Source organism: Ictidomys tridecemlineatus, chromosome 2 (genome assembly GCF_052094955.1).
Source record: "Ictidomys tridecemlineatus isolate mIctTri1 chromosome 2, mIctTri1.hap1, whole genome shotgun sequence".
Taxonomy (NCBI): Eukaryota; Metazoa; Chordata; class Mammalia; order Rodentia; family Sciuridae; genus Ictidomys; species Ictidomys tridecemlineatus.
The window spans coordinates 15,682,679-15,699,981 of NC_135478.1; the positions used below are offsets into that span (position 1 = coordinate 15,682,679).

Consider the following 17,303-nt stretch of genomic DNA (forward strand, 5'->3'; position numbering starts at 1 on the left):
GACTAACAGGACCTGACCAGCACAATGACAGAGGAGGAAAAGCTTATTAGGGAGCTCACAGTTTCAGAGGTCTCAATGCACAGACAGCAGGCTTCATTCATCATGGCAGAGCATCATGTCAGAAGAGCTTAGTGGAGGGAGGCAGCTCACCATGATCAGAAAGCAGAGACAGCAACTCCACTTACCAGACACTAATATATACCCCAAAGCCATGCCCCCAATGCCCCGCCTCCTCCAGCCACAGCCCACCTGCCTTCTCACCAGGTGATTGATTCACTGATTAGGTTAAGGCCCTCATAACCCAATTGTTTCTTCTCTGAACCTTATTGCATTGTCTCACTCATGAACTTTTGGGGGATAACTCCAATCCAAACCATAACAGTTGCTTAGGGTCTTGCTAAGGTACTGAGGCTGGCCTTGAAATGACGATCCTCCTGCCTCTACCTCCTGCGTCACTAGGATTACAGGTGTGTCACCATGCAGAACTCTTCCAATTTGAGGAGCAACTATGGTACAAAATTTTGAAATGGAGTATTTTCATTTCTTTACCTTAAAAATTATAATTATTTAATAAAATACTTTTCAGCTTTTTAGGGATTTTAATATTCTAAATTCTTTAATGAACTATTTAAAAAATGGAAATGGGTAGAAAAGTTATTCTCTAAAATGATTTAAAATTTTTTTTCATATGTGCTGAGAAACGTGATGTAACACCCATATTCAGTAGATAGCTGTTAGGTCAGGCTTGTTTATTGTTTTTTTTTTTTTTTTTAAAGAGAGAGTGAGAGATGGGGGAGGGGGGGAGAGAGAGAGAGAGAGAGAAAGAGCATTTTAATATTTATTTTCGGCGGACAGAACATCTTTGTTTGTATGTGGTACTGAGCGCTACCGCTTGAGCCACATGCCCAGCCCCAAGAAGACAGAAAAAGCTATTTCTGCCCGGTTTCGAACCGGGGACCTTTCACGTGTTAGACAGATGTGATAACCACTACACTACGGAAACTGGCGGTTAAGCCTGCTCTTTTTTGGTACAGAGGATTGAACCTAAGGCCTCTTAATCACAGAGCCACATCCCAGCCCTTTTTTATAAAGGGTCTCACCATACCTTTATTTTATTTGTTTATTTTTATGTGGTGCTGAAGATCAAACCCGGTGCCTCACACGTGCTAAGCAAATGCTCTGCCACTGAGCTACAGCCCCAGCCCCCAGATGCTTCATTTTGAACACATTAATTGAGATTATTGCTTAAGAATATTCTGTTTTATTTCAAAGACTGACTCGAAAAATCCTGTAGGTTTTCTTTATAACTCTCGTGTTTATGAGCTACAATTTGAATTTAAAGCTTCTTTATGTGATTCTTGCAGATACTTTGTCCCAACCAGGTCATTGTCTATTTTAATATTTTTTAAATGTACCTCTCTCTCACCTACTCCCCAAATGTCACATATTTTAAATGGCTAAATTTCTTAGATTTAAGGTAAAACGGTAAAACCTGGTCTTTTTTTGGTACAGGGGATTGAACCTAAGGCCTCTTAATCACAGAGCCACATCCCAGCCCTTTGCTATATTTTATTTTGAGACAGGGTCTCAGTGAGCTGCTCATTAAATTGCTGAGGCTGGCTTTTAACTCATGATCCTCCTGCCTCAGTCTCCTGAGCAGCTGGGATTTCAGGCATAAGCCACCATGCCCAGCTAACCTGGTCTTTGATATCCCCCAATATCTGATACATGATTTCCCCTCCAGCTCCAACCCAGGATACTCCTGTAGAGCCTTCATGTTTCTTCCTGCTTTCTTTTTAGTTGTAAATGAACACAATACCTTTATTTATTTATTTCTATGTGGTGCTAAGGATTAAACCTAGTGCTTCAACTGTGCTAGGTAAGCGTTCTACCACTAAGCCACAACTGTGACCCCTCTGCCTAATTTCTTTTTTTTTTATTAATTTGTTTATTTTAGTGAGGTATATATGACAGCAGAATTCATTTTGATTCATTGTACACAATGGCAGCATAACTTTTCATTTCTCTGTACACGATGTAGAGTTGCACCACTTGTACAGTCATACATGTACCTAGGGTAATGATGTCCATCTCATTCCACCATCTTTCCTTTCCCCATTCCTCCTCTCCACCTCTCCCTCCCCTTTGACCCATCAAATTGCCTCCATTTTTTTCCCATGTCCCCCCCATTATGGATCAGCATTCACTTATAAGAGAGAACATTCAGCCTTTGTTTTTTTGGGGATTGGCTTACTTCACTTAGCATGATATTCTCCAACTCCATCCATTTACCTACAAATACCATAATTTTATTCTCTTTCAATGCTGAGTAATATTCCATTGTGTATATATAACACATTTTCTTTATCCATTCATCTATTGAAGGGCATCTAGGTTTCTTGACTGATCAAACTCTGGCTCTTCTATTTTATTTAAGTTCATTTACACTTTTGTGTCCAGTTAATTTCAGAACAATTTTAGGTGATCAATTTAAAGTTATATACTTGGATAATATTTCTATGTTTACAAAGTGCTTAGAAAACCAATTTTTCTCACAAATTCTTAGACTTTAAACTTCTCTCTTGCAATTTAATAAGAGATTATAAAAGCATTTTGCAAAATCTTTAGTCTGTACTTTACATTCTTAGTTCATGATAAATCCAATGAAAGGAGAGACTTGGTCTATCATTTACATTCTCTCTAGTGTGAACATCTTGGGTGCTTAAAGCACTACATAAAAGAATGAAGAAATAGCTTCACATTACAGGAAAATGCCAAGACAAAAATCATATCAAAAATATAGCTCTGGAGGGAGGGTGGCTGGAGTTGTGGCTCAGTGGTAGAGTGCTCACCTAGCATGCATGAGGCACTGGGTTCGATCCTCAGCACCACATAAAAATAAATAAATAAAATAAAGGTCTATCAACAACTAAAAAAATTTTTAAAAAGGTATAGCTCTGGGGTCTGGGGTTATAGTTCAGTGAGGGAGCACTCGCCTAGTATACTTGAGACACCGGATTGCATTCTCAGCACCACAAAATAAAAAATAAATTAAATAAAGGTATTGTGTCTATCTACAACTAAAAATTTTCTAAAAATTAAGTAATGCTCTGTGACCATCTTAGCCTGCTCTATTCCTTCCACAACAGAATGAGTGGAACCCAGATATTTTGAGGTCATTGTTCATGAGAATAAAGGGGCTGACTGTAGGGAAACAAGCAGGGATTAGTGCAGAGATGTTTGCTAGCCATTCATTGGCATCATCATAAAAAGACAAAAAGATTAAAAACAGGGATGAGAGGGTGTAAAATGACACAAAGGTGCTCACTAGGACAAGGATCCTTTGGGTGACTGTGGTCTCAGGGGAGGATCTGAGGGAGTGTTTGGTACTGTGAATGTGTTTGACCTGCTGCTTGTGGCTATATAAGATGAAAACCACGGAGCTGCTGGCCCAGATCATGAATCCCACACACAAAACATCATAGGCTAACCATAGTGCTGTCACTAGGGATCCTGTTATTTGGTTACTGACTATTGCAGAACAGAATCCCAATTCCTTTTTCTTTGTTTTGTTTTTATTGTTTGAGTTTCCAGTCACAAAGACAGGGATAAAACTATTCACCAACATGTTCAGGATTCAGCACAGGATGTTGGAGAACCCAAAGTATTTGGGAATTTGTAGTTGAAGCTCTGCCCACCTGGAGGTCAAAGGGCTGATCATGATGGCCTGGAAGACGCTTAAGAGGCAGGTGCTGCCAATGCACACACATCCCTGCCCACTCTGTGAACATAGAACACAAGTTTGCATCCAATATCACTGAAGAAATGTTTCGATCCCAAAGCAGCCATTGTCTGTGGGACTCCTTTAGACAGCAGGACTAAGGAGTTGGCCATGGTCAGGTGCTTGAGAATCAAGACTGTGGGCCTTACTCGGCACCTGGTAAAATAAAGGACACTATAATGGGAAAGAAAGAAGATATTTCCCATAAATCCCACTGTGGTCTGGAATAAGAAGATTATTCCTATTGCCAAATCCTTGGAAACCATCTGACATTTACAATGATGGATATTCTCATTCAGGGCAAGATGATCCTGCCTGGAAACATGAGATCCGTTTTATTATGGGAACTCAAATCCACCACCATATACTTCTTGTTTCCAACCCATACATTCCTTATTAATGCACATTTTTCTTTCTCCAAGAGATTTTCTACAGGAAGAAAAACATTCTCACAGTAAGAGAATTACATTGATGTTTTTCATATAATATTTAGAGCAATTCTTTGAAGAATTTACAGGTGAGGTCATTTCAGGCACAGGAAAGCTGACTGACTTGTAAAATCACCTCCTTATAAGAGACATAACCCCTATGGATCTCAACCTCAGACATAGTTATTTTTTTACAATACTTCATACATTTTCTTTTTTTGGTATATCATGTCAGTTTTTTTTTTAACAGAATGATTATACTGGAACACATTATGATTTTAGCAAATTTTCATTTAAATATAATTTTCATTGGCAGCGATCTCCTGTCATGATCCAGACGGCCAATTAGAATATAGATTGCCTGATTTGGGATTGATGTTCAAAGAATATTCATGGAAGATCAAGTGAAATCTAATGAATGCCCAAATGATTCTATGTTGGAATTAAAAGAGGAGACTCTTCTCCATCTTAATTAAGACGTCCAGGCATAGTGATGCACACCTGTAATCCCAGCTACTTGGAAGTTGAAGCAAGAAGATTACAAGTTTGAGGTCAGCCTGGGCAATTTAGTGAGATCCTGTGACAAAATTAAAAAAAAATAAAAAGGGGGCTGGGGTTGTGGCTCAGTGGTAGAGTGCTTGCCTAGCATGCACAAGGTACTGGGTTTGATCCTTAGCACCACATAAATGTAAAATAAAAATATTATGTCCACCTAAAACTTAAGAATAAATATTTTTAAAAAAATAAAATAAAAAGGAAAAATGTTGAGGATATAGCCCAGTGGTAGAGCACTTTCCTAGAATGTGGGAGGCCAGAAAATTTTTTTTTTTTTTGTCAGGAGTATAAATATGTTAAGTAAGCAGTGGGACATGAAACTTTAGGGAGAGTAGGAGATAAAATGTTGAAAAGGAAAAGCTAAATTACCATTAATTGGAGGGATTATTTGTGAATGCAGAAATGTTAAATGAAATTATTTCAGTGTCAGAATTCTTTAAAACATGAGCTTACTATGCAAAAGGAGAAGTGAAGATAGGCTAATAAATTTCGCTAATTCGCTAATAAATTTCAAAGTTCTCAGCTGAGTATTGAGCCTAGCAATGTCATTAGAATTTTTTTTTTTTAAGAGAAATTATCAGGGCTGGGGATATAGCTCAGTTGATAGAGTGCTTGCCTTGCATGCACAAAGCCCTGGGTTCAATCTCCAGGACCACACCAAAAAAAAAAAAAAAGAAAGAAAGAAAGAAATTATCAAAAACTAATGTAATTCTGAAAGCTGTTGAAATCTATGACTTTTCCCTCCTTTTCTTTCTTCCTTTTTTTTTTTGTAATATGAAAATCTAAGATCATAAAGTTGCCTTTTCTGGATGTTCCTTCCCTGATTTCTAGAAGTAAAGCAGTCCCAAGTAGCGAGGAATTTCCTTTCAACACAAAATCACTGTCTTGTGCCAGAGTGGATTCAAACTATCCTGCATTTGGGGAGGGGGTTGTAGCTCGGTGGTAGAGCACTTGCCTAGCACATGTGAGGCACTGGGTTCAATCCTCAGTACCACATTAAAAACAATGAATAAAATAAAGGCATGGTGTACATCTACAAAAAGAAATCCTGAATTTATCATTTTTAAACCGAATAAGGTAATTCAGTCAGCTACATCTCATACGTTACTACTGGCACAGGGGTATTGTAGAAATATCTATTAATCCTACTGGTCTTGACCTTAATTTTTTTTTCAGGAATAATTAAAGAGCTAGCAGATTAATTTCTTAAGTATACTAGAGCATTTTGAACAATAAAACTTCACACATTGAAAATCAACCACAAACTGAATGACATTAAGTTAAATTAAGAGTGGCTAAGGGGCAGCTTATGGTCTTGGGCCTTTATTCCTTTTCCACAAGTTCAGCCCATAACTTAGTAATTATTTCCCCCTTCTAACATGATTCTGGAAATCATTAGTTTTCAGCCCAGAAGATGACGTACTTTGTGTCCTGAAACGCTTTCTTCTCTTGCAGACTCTGACTTGCAGACCCAAATATAAAATGCCCGCTTCTTCCAGCTGTCAGGCTGGTGGGCACAGAGTGATGATCATCAGCATCGCCACCAAGCGCAGAGGGAGGCAGCCAGGTCTGGGACATGGGTTGTTATGCTGTGGCCTCTCCTATCCACAGGACTGCAGTTATCATTCAGTTGTCGTGATAATGACAGCTCACGCTTGGGGAACTGAAGATGTTTTTGGAAAACTTGGTCCCAGGCACCAATTACCAAAAATAGTTACAGCTTTCTCCTGAGCATCTACAGAGAGGAGAGGGTGTTGGGAGGAGGCGCTTCTTTTCTACAATCCCTGGAGGCACACAGAGGCTCATGTAGATGGAGAGTGGAAAGCTGAGGTCTGAAACAGTAGGAATTGCAAAGCTCAAAGTTCTGCCTGGATTCTCAAATTCCCTTAGATGTTCTTTAGCTGAGAATCAGGGTGTTTTGTTTTTTTAATTTATTATTATTTTTAGTTGTCGATGAACACAATACCTTTATTTTCTTTATTTATTTTTATGTGGTGCTGAGGATCAAACCCAGTGCCTCACACATGCTAGGCAACAGCTCTACTACTGAGCTGCAGCTCCAGTCCCTGAAAATCCATTTTTATTTGTTTATTTATTTTTTAAATATTTATTTATTTTTTTTTTTAGTTTTCGGCAGACACAACATCTTTGTTGGTATGTGGTGCTGAGGATCGAACCCGGGCCGCACGCATGCCAGGCGAGCGCGCTACCACTTGAGCCAAATCCCCAGCCCTCCATTTTTACCATTAGCCCAAAAGTCTCTGAATTAAAGTATGATTTAGTTATGAATAGAGAAATTGAGTCCCACAAAGTGCTTGAGAAAGATGTGCCAACAGGGGTCAAGGCAAAAAAAAATTTTGAAGTACTAAATTGATACAAGAAAACAAATTTATTCAATAGACAAATTTATTCAATAGACAAATTTATTCAATTTAATGCAATGAACATGCAATGTAGATTATATATATATATATATATATATACACACACACACACACACACACACACACACACACACACACACATACATGTATATATAGTATATAATATATGTCCCTGTGTGTATGTGTTCTGTGTGTATATTCTTGGAATATATATCTTATCAAACTTCATCCCACAGATGTGGAGATTCTAAATTCAACAATATCCATAAAGGAATGGAACACATATAAAAGAATCCTTACACACGCACACACACACACACACACACACACATACACAAAGCACACACACACACACACAAAGCACAAAATTCAGAGTCCAGAAGAAAATTCTAGTAATAAACTAATTGATAAACTCATGCTACTTAAAATTATTGAAGAATTGTAGTCAATCATCTCAATCTTTTTTTAAAAAAAAACATTTATTTTTTAGTTGTGGGTGAACACAATAGCTTTATTTTATTTTTACATGGTGCCAAGGACCAAACCAGTGCCTCACGCTTGCTAGGCAAGTGCTTTATCACAACCCCAGCCCCTCAATATCTTTTAGGAAGGATGATATGAGAACCTTGCCTTGATTAAGCCATACAGAATATTATAGAGAAATAGGATATGTGAATTAAAAAGTAAAAAATTTTAAACATTAGAAAACATTGTGTCAAAACTCTAAAATATTGTGTTATAATCAAGTATGCTTTGTACCAAGAATGCAAGTGAAATCCAGACTCAATAAATCATTTGACACAGTTAACCACATAACTGATTTAGGATGTCATGCATTCATGTTCATAGATGTAACACAGATATTGCCAGAATTGGTTCCCCCAATCTAAGTGTCATCAATGAATGAATGGACAAAGATATGTGCTATCAGCAGGTCAATAGCATCTATGAGGTTGGGCCACAGGGATTGTTTAGGGACCACATCTGGATGCACCAACAGCTCTGTGGACCAGGATTAAAGAAACTACATATACAACCATGCATTCATGTACAGTAAGAGCTGGAAAATCCTGCACAACAAAGACTGATAAAGGGAATCATGCTCTGCCTGACTTTATCAGTTTTATTAGTTCAAGCTAAACAAGTGCATTATCATGGATCTGGCCCCCAGATAGCAATGATTTGGAATAGAATAGGAAATTCAGAAACTGATACCAGCGGAGAAACAAAGGTTGCATTCCATCCAGATGATAGTGTTTTATCCTATGATTGCTTTTTTTAAAAAAGAAGGATGATTAAAAACATCTGACCATAGTTCGTTGTTTAATCCTTGATAGCACATCTATCCTGTTCACAGAGTGACCTTCACATGCAGTTGTCCAAGGTTGAAGAGACTTATTATCTATTTAAGATACTGGAAAGACAACTTTATTAAAGGGGTCCACCAACCACTCAATCTTGACTTATACTGGGAAACCTCACGTTCCCTCAGTTTCCCACCAATGCCTATCTTGCCTCTCTTCTGTGTTTGTATGTATTATTCCAAAGCTTAAAGTGATACTTCTGGGCTGGGGATGTGGCTCAAGCGGTAGCGCGCTCGCCTGGCATGCGTGCGGCCCGGGTTCGATCCTCAGCACCACATACCAACAAAGATGTTGTGTCCACCGAGAACTAAAAAAAAAAAAGTAAATATTAAAAAATTCTCTCTCTCTCTCCTCTCTCACCCTCTCTTTTAAAAAAAAAAAAGTGATACTTCTTCATTGGTTGCTTGGTGCTAGGCACTTAGAGGTGTTAAATAAAAACTTGTGGGTGAATCTCCTTTATATAAGAATTATCTTTACTCATTTTTCTAGCTCTAGCACCATGAAGTGACAAGATTTGCCCAATAAATGCGTATGTTTCTTAATCTCTCCTTTAAGAATCAAAGTATAAGTCAGGCATGGAGGCGCACACCTATAATCCCAATGGCTCAGGAGGCTGAGGCAGGAGGGTGGCAAGTTCGAAGCCAGCCTTAGCTAGGCAGTAAGCAACTTAGTGAGACGCTGTCTGTAAATAAAATACAAAATAGGGCTGGGGATGTGGCTCAGTGGTCTAGTGCCCCTGAATTCAATCCCCAGTACCCCACCCCCCCCAAAAAATAGTCAAAGTATAGCTACTTGGACAAATCAGCTATTCGAAGAAAAAAATGATTGGGAGGGATGAGTAAAAAGGCTCTTTGGGTTTAATGAGTTAAATTTAAACATAAAAGAGCTGTTCATCATGAAGAAATGACTGTTTGCTATTTATTTTCTCATAATATTTGACATAAGTCAGGGGAGGAACAAGCAAGCCACTTTGCTAGCCACCATCTTCCAGTTTAGACCTGAATCAGGCTCCTCCTCCAGTGTAACACTGGGCAGAATGAAGCTGTGTGACCAAGGGCTGGCAAGTCAGTATGTATCAGACGAAGGCTCCACATATTCAGTGTTTCTAGTATTCTGAAACTTTCAATTTTCTTTCACATTTTGAGGTGGAATTTGTACTTCTTATAGGTATTTTAATTACACTGGCTAAATGAAAAGGGAAACAATAGAAGGAGAGGAAGTATTTGCTAATACTTTCTTTGCTGAGAAATAAAACTTGTTATTTCCTTGCATATGTTCACACATCCGCCAAAGACTAGGATCCAGAATATAAACAGAACTCTCAAAAAGAAGAAAATCAACGATACAACTATGAAGTGAATAGATCTTTCACCAAAATAATATGAAAATGTCTTTTTAAAAAATTTTTTTAGTCGTAGATGGAAACAATACCTTTATTTATTTATTTATTTTTAAATGTGGTGCAGAGGATAGAACCCAGTGCCTCACACATGCCAGACAAGTACGCTACCACTGAGCCACAGCCCCACCCCTGAAGATGTCTTTAAGCACATGAAATAATGTTCAACATCAGTGACCATTACAGAAATATATACTAAAGCAACAAGGAGACATCAATAATAAAATAAAATGCAGAGAGAACGTGGAAAAACTGGACCACTCATTCATTATTGATGGGAATGAGACTGTCTGGAGAATAGTTTTATAATTTCTAATAAAACAAAATTTGTGTATGTAAACGTTGCAGTGAAACCCATTAATTTACATAATTAGAATGTGTTAGTAATTAGAATATTAGAAAAACTATAACTTGGAACTACCCTTTGACGCAGCAATTGTACTCCTACATACTTTCTAGAGTAATAAATATATTTTTCATACAAAATTTTTATATATATGTAATTTTTTTAGTTGTTGATGAACCTTTATTTTATTTATTTATTTATATGTGGTGCTGAGAATTGAATCCTGTACCTCACACATGCTAGGCAAGTGCTCCACCACTGAGCCACAACTCTATACAAAAATCTTTTAATGAACTTTCACAGAAGCTTTATAAAGATTTTTTTTATACGTTCTTATGGCAAACATTAAGAATATATTTTTAGAACAGACAATATTAAATATATTTTTTAGGAACAAAAATTGATTCTTGGGCATACAGAAAAATTTCAGAGGAAATAGGTACAAAGAATTGGAGTGAGTACTTATGCATGGGATTTTTAAGAGCATTTTCAAATCATTTTTAGGTAACTCATTAATTTTATATAAAATTCCTACTTACTTTAAAATTTTTCTTTTTCTTTCATAAACTTCTCAAACCCTTAATATTTCAAATCATTGATATCAGAACTAATTTAGATATAATAACACATGGCACCTATTACTGCAGTTAAATATGGAATGTTTGTGTCACTAACTTAAATATTTCTATTGATAATAATGACTTCTTTTCAGCTGCTAGCTTCTTAAAACCAAGTGTTTTACACCATTATATAAAGAATGATTTTATTACAGGTTCTGGGAATACACAGCATGTCCAGAGGACACACACACACACACACACACACACACACACACACAGAGCTCATCGAGATTGTGGGGACCCAGGGTATCCGCATTTATTGGGAATCTCACGTGGGGAATTCGAGGATCCGGGGAAGATAGTGTCTATGAAGTTTAAAGGACAGAAGTGTGAAAACCCTTTCCCAAAGTGAGGTGTTATCTGGCACCTAGGTTGGGTGAGAGTGGCTTTGGGATGAGAAATATCTGTTCTCAGAGAATAGAAACAAATTTGTTTCCTCATCTCATGGCCAAATGTACATTGTATGACCTGAATACACCTACCATTGATACCTGATCAAAGTCCTTTTCCCTCACTCTAGTTTGCTCTGCCTCTACCAGAATCTTGTTAGGCTGGATTTGCAAGTATCTGAATACCCTAGATAGCTCATCAAGTCTCTCTTCATAATTTCCCATCCGCGGATCACCTCACAGTGCACATTGACTAAATCCCCAACTCTCTGTTTTCATAGTTGATTCAGCCTCTGGGATGTTTTGCAAGGGTCATGACCTCTACTTACAATAGTCTGGACTAAAAGCTTCCTTGCCAGTTTGTAACAAGTTCCAGACTAAATTGTTTCCTTTAATAGTTCTACATTACTATTATGATTTAAAAACCTGTTTTCGGTTCCCAGTATGACTGAAGGAACATGAAAGCTTTCATCTGCCTATATATTGTAAGAACGTCTTCATAAACAGAATGGGTAGGAGTGGAAGATCATAATGACTTTTACAAAAGCACTATGTTCCAAAATTTGTAGGTCAAAATTGAGTCTCTATAATGGGTTGGGGTTGTTGCTCAAGTGGTAGAGCGCTCGCCTAGCACACATGAGGCACTGGGTTCTATCCTCAGCACCACATAAAAATAAAATAAAGATATTGTGTCCGGCTAAAAATAAAAAGTAAATTTTTCTAAAAAGTTGAATATCTGTAAATCAAGGAGTCAGAATGCTTAGATACTATCATTTTGATACAAGGGATCCCTTTGAAATCCTTTATGATTATTTTTGTGAAAACAGTACACACAAAATAAAACTGATGCTTGTAAGAACGAAATATGATAAAATTTATCATTAACTAAAAACAGATGTAAGAAAAAAATGTTTTTGAAAATTCTGATTTTTATAACTTGACCCAGAAAAGTTGACTTGGTAAAACCATGGTCCTTTAGGAAAATTTATAATAGCAAAATCTGAAGTTGGTAAATTATGATGTACATTAAAAAAACAAAATCATTTTCATAAAAAAGCAATAATCCTGATAAAAGTAATTTTGTTGGGCTGGGGAGGTAGCTCAGTTAGTAGAGTGCTTGCCTCACATGAACAAGGCCCTGAGTTCAATCCCCAGTACCACACACACACACACACACACAAATTTTTTTTGTTGAGTTAAATTTTAGAACAAAATAACTAGAATTACTATTACTAGAAATATAATTACTGTTCTGTATTTTTAAAATGAATAAAGGAATTTAAATGGCATATCAAAGTTCTCTCTTGCAAATATTTTGTAAATATTGCTACTATTCTGGCCTTAATTTAAGCTTTTTTTGGGGGGGAGGGCAATACACTGGAGATTGAACCCAGGAATACTTAACTACTGAGCTGCATCCCAAGCCTTTATAATTTTTTAATTGTGACAGGGTCTCACTAAGTTGCTTAGGACCTTACTAAGTTGATGAGGCTGGCCTTGTACTTGGGATCTTCCTGTCTCAGCCTCCCAAGTTGCTGGAATTATAGGTGTACATAACATTGCCTGTCTGGCCTCGATACATTTTTTTTAATTATTATTTTAGTTGTAGATGGACACAATCCCTTTATTTTACCTATTTAATTTTATGTGGGCAAGCACTCCACCACTGAGCCACAATCACAGCCCTGGCTTCAAATAAGGCACAGAATGAAATCATCTTGTGTGGTCTTCTTTGAAGTAAAATAGGTTAAATACAAGAGAAAAATGACAAGTCCAATTTGACTTTTGTTATTTAAATGTACTGGAAGTATTCGTATTTAAATTAATCCTATGATTAAGGTTTTTGTTTTTTTATCAGTTTTTTCCATCAATTAGGTTATGCTGAAGAACCATCCTCACAATATTTGATGGATTAGCACTGCTTTTTGTCTTCAGGATTTTTTTGCTGAGTTGGTGTTAGATATGACAAACAGCAGTTCTGCATGAGGCCATTCAGAACCCAAAGTTCTTCAACCATGTGCTTCCCGGTCCTTAAGGGTTTCCTCACCATCTGTGGGGGGGGGGGGGAAGAGGAGAGGGAGGGGGGGAGGAGGAGGAGGAGGAGGAGGAGGGGGAGGAGAACTAAATGGGGTGTGTCTGGAAGTGGCATACAGCAGATGTGTTCTTCCATTGGCAGAAACTGGTCATATGACCACACCCATCTGAAAAGGAGTTACAAATGACCAGTGGGTACATAATAAATGCTTAAAATCAGTAACCATCAAGGAAAGACAGATCAAAACCATGGTGAAATATCACCTCATTCCAGTAAGAATGACTGTGATCACAAAGAGTAAAGGTAGTAAGTGCTATTGAGGATGTGGAAGAATTTTGAATATTTTTGTCAAAAAAGAAAAGATAAATGTGCTGACTGTGGTGGTGCACGCCTGTAATCCCGGCTCTTCAAGAGGCTGAAGCAGGAGGATGACAAGTTCAAAACCCTGTCTCAAAGTCAAATAAAAAAAGGTGAAGGGATGTAATTCAGTGGTAGAGCCCTTGTGAAGCAAGTGAGGCCCTGGATTCAACCCCCAGTACCAAAAAAAGAAAGAAAGAAAGGATAAATGTTTGAGGTGAGAGATATGTTGAACCTGATTTAAGTATTATACAGATACCCAATTATGCATGTTGGATCCAGGTCAAAATGGGGGCGTTGGCTGTGTCTGGATCCTGGCTTTCTAGCTGGTAGGTCGGTCTTGCCCACAGGTGGGGTGGCCTATGGAGAGCAGTGCCCACCGCCAGCAGGGCTCAGCTAGCACATGGAGGGCCCTCACCTACCTCTGGGAGCTCAGGGAGGTGGTGGGGATGGGGGTGGGGACATGGTGAATGCTTTTTTCAAGCCGCTCTATGGAGAGCACCAAAGACCATCACCTATCTCCTTCTCAGTGTCAGAACCAAGCCCTTTCCCTGGGGAGATGGTAACCATACTGTATTCCGATTCACTCATGTGAATCCACATCCAACTGGCTCTGAAGATGAATAGCACATCTGGACCACTACCCAGGCACTGGAGACCACAGCACTGGTTTGGACCAATATTCTTCAAAGTATAGGGGAATTTTTTTTTTTTTAAGAGAGAGAGAGAGAGAGGATTTTTTAATATTTTTTTTTTAGTTTTCAGTGGACACAACATCTTTATGTTATTTTTTATGTGGTGCTGAGAATCAAACTCAGCGCCCTGGCGCATACAAAGTGAGCATGCTACAGCTTGAGACACATCCTCAGCCCAGTATAGGGAATCTTAATCTCACTTTACTTGTATCAAATGATGGCCATTATACTGATCTTCCATCCCTTTGTGGCAGGAGATGGCTTAAATAAATAACTTAGAAGAAAAAAAAAAGCTTTGTACCTGTGTTGTAACATCACATGGTACTCATTAATATGGACTCTTTAATGTTTCAGTTAAATAAATTTAAGTTTAAGAAATAAAAATAAATATGTGTTATGGATTAAATCTTTATCAAAATTATAAAATAAATAAATACAACCATATGCTATATCATCTCTTTTGTTTCTTTTTTAATTGAGCATCACATATTCACTGTTGATCCATGTTGAAGCCTGTATCATGCTGTGTTCTTTTTTTGGCTGGATGACATTCCATTGTATAAAAATACCACATTTTGTTTATCTGTTCCTCCACTGAGGAAATTTTAGTTTTAGTTAAATTAATTTAGTTAAATTAATTAATTTAACTAAAACCTCTTGATATGATTCTTATGTTCACTTTGTTCCATTGAGGTCATTTTGTCTATTATATCTGAAAAAAATTTGAAGTACACTACATTCCTTCAACACAGGAAAAAACAACAACATACATTTTAAAGTACATTGAAAAGACATGGCCTTTGAGATCCTGCAGCGTTTCATGCATGATTTCCCTTTCATCTCCATCAAAGGACATTTGCTATTGAGTCATTCGTTGTCCTTCTCACTTTCTGGACTGAGTTTATCACTCAAGCTTTTCTGATATTCAATTCTTCTTTTTTTATTTTAATTTTTTTCTTAGTTGTAGTTGGACAAAATACCTTTATTTTTTATTTACTCATTTTTATGTGGTGCTGAAGATTGAACCCAGCATCTTGCATGTGCTAGGCCAGCGCTCTACCGCTGAGCCACAACCCCAGCCCCTCATTCAATTCTTTTTATGTGTGTTCCCAGTTGATTCTAGAACATTTTTAATTAGTTGGTTGTAATGTCAAATTCTCATAAAAGCTTTGCATTATCCCCAAATTATCAAAGGCCCCATTTTATAAAGGTTGTCTTCTGAACTTCTCGGGTTTTTTTTTTTTTTTTGGTACTGGGGATTGAACTCAGGGGCACTTGACCACTAAAGCCCCATCCCCAGTCCTATTTTGTATTTTATTTAGAGATAGGGTCTTATTTATTTGTTTAGCATCTTGTCTTTGCTGAGGCTGGCTTTGAACTCATGATCCTCCTGCCTCAGCCTCCCGAGCCCTTGAGATTATAGGCATGAGCCACTGCACCCAGCTCCACTGCAACATTTTGCAACATTTCATGAAAATTTTGAAAGCACTTTGCAAAATATTTAGTTCCTACCACATGATGAATCCTAAGAAGTAGACTCACTTTGTTGCTCATACATTCTTTCTTAGGTGACTACTCAATAATGTGGGTTTAACCACCTGCGATGAAAGAATGAACGCCTGCATATTATGAAAACCAAGACGCACCACGTAAAATGTACATCTATGTGAACAGAGTATGGGGTGGAGCACTCCTTCTGAGGCAGGCAGAACTGACCCTGAGGATCCTGCGGTCACGGATCATAAGTACAAAGGGGCTGACTGTTGGAAAACAAGCTGTGATCAGTGCCGAGGTGCTCACCAGCCACCAACTAGGATTATGAAAAAGAACCATATACCATATCAGGATGTGGGAGCTGGTGTAAAATGATACAAAAGTGATCACTAGGACTAAGATGTTCTGGGTGACTCTGGACTCTGGGGAGGATCTGGGGGACAGGTTGGTGCTGTGAATGTGTTGGACCCTCTGCTGGTGCCTGTACAGGATGAAAACCATGGAGCCACTCGCCCAGATCATGAGTCCCACACAAGATACATCATAGGATAATAAAAATATATTGTGTAATATATGTGTGATTCCATTGTCAACTACCCCATAACAGTATCCCAAATCCATTTTTCTTGTGTTGTTTTTGCTGATCCACTTGTGAGTCACACACATGGGAATGATGATACTTACTAGCAAGTTCAGGATCCAGCACAGGACATTGGAGGGGCCTAAGAATTTATGAGTTTGAAGTTTCAGTTCTGCCCACCAGGAGTTCATGGGACTGATCGTGATGGCCTGGAAGATACTCAAGAGACAGGTGTTGCCAATGCACACACCCCTGCCCACCCTGTGAACATAAAAAACAAGTTTGCATCCAATATCATTGAGGAAATGTTTCAACCCAAAAGCAGCCATTGTCTGTGGAACTCCCTTAGAGAGCAGGACCAAGGAGTTGGCTACAGTCAGGTGCCTAAGAATCAAATCTGTGGGCCTTACTGAGTATCTGGTGAGTTCCAAATAAGTATAATGGTATAGAAGAAAGAAATTCCCCAGGATTCCCACTATGGTCTGGAATAAGAAGATCATTCCTATTGCAAAATCACTGGAGGCCATGTGTCATTTTTCAGTGTCTGATATTCCCATTTTCTGTGAAAGGGTTCTGCATGGGCACATCAAGTCTGTTTTATTAGAGCAACTGTTATCCAATATTTCCTGCTTAGTGTTGTCTTCAGTCCATATTTCTTATCAAAAGCCATTTTCTCTAGAGTCTTTCCTATAGAAAGAAAAATGCATATGTGTAGTATGTATATCCACTAAAAAATATATTATATTAGTATTTTACAAATAACTTAAACAATAATTTTATGAAATAAGTGTCTATTATTCACACTCTATAAAATGAAATAAGTGTCTATTATCCACACTCTATAAGTGTGGAGATTTTAGATACAGGTAAGATGAA

The 17,303-nt window shown here is 37.8% G+C and overlaps 1 protein-coding gene and 2 pseudogenes across 1 annotated transcript; 1 reads left to right on the forward strand and 2 right to left on the reverse strand.

Annotated features, from left to right (window-relative positions):
• Positions 1 to 3,121: 3,121 nt before the first annotated feature.
• On the reverse strand, positions 3,122 to 4,047 carry LOC101963834 (vomeronasal type-1 receptor 3-like; annotated as a pseudogene).
• Positions 4,048 to 6,288: 2,241 nt separating this feature from the next.
• Positions 6,289 to 14,285, forward strand: LOC144368076 (cytochrome c oxidase subunit 6A1, mitochondrial pseudogene; annotated as a pseudogene).
• Positions 14,286 to 16,015: 1,730 nt separating this feature from the next.
• LOC101963545 (vomeronasal type-1 receptor 3) lies at positions 16,016 to 16,954 on the reverse strand. Its single transcript, XM_005333085.4, has one exon. It carries the CDS (start codon positions 16,952 to 16,954, stop codon positions 16,016 to 16,018), a length of 939 nt encoding a protein of 312 aa, XP_005333142.4.
• Positions 16,955 to 17,303: the final 349 nt, after the last annotated feature.

What these genes read in the sequence shown, in the direction of transcription:
- LOC101963545 (XM_005333085.4), bottom strand. Translation starts at nt 16,954, where the DNA reads ATGGCCTCCAGTGATTTTGCAATAGGAATGATCTTCTTATTCCAGACC.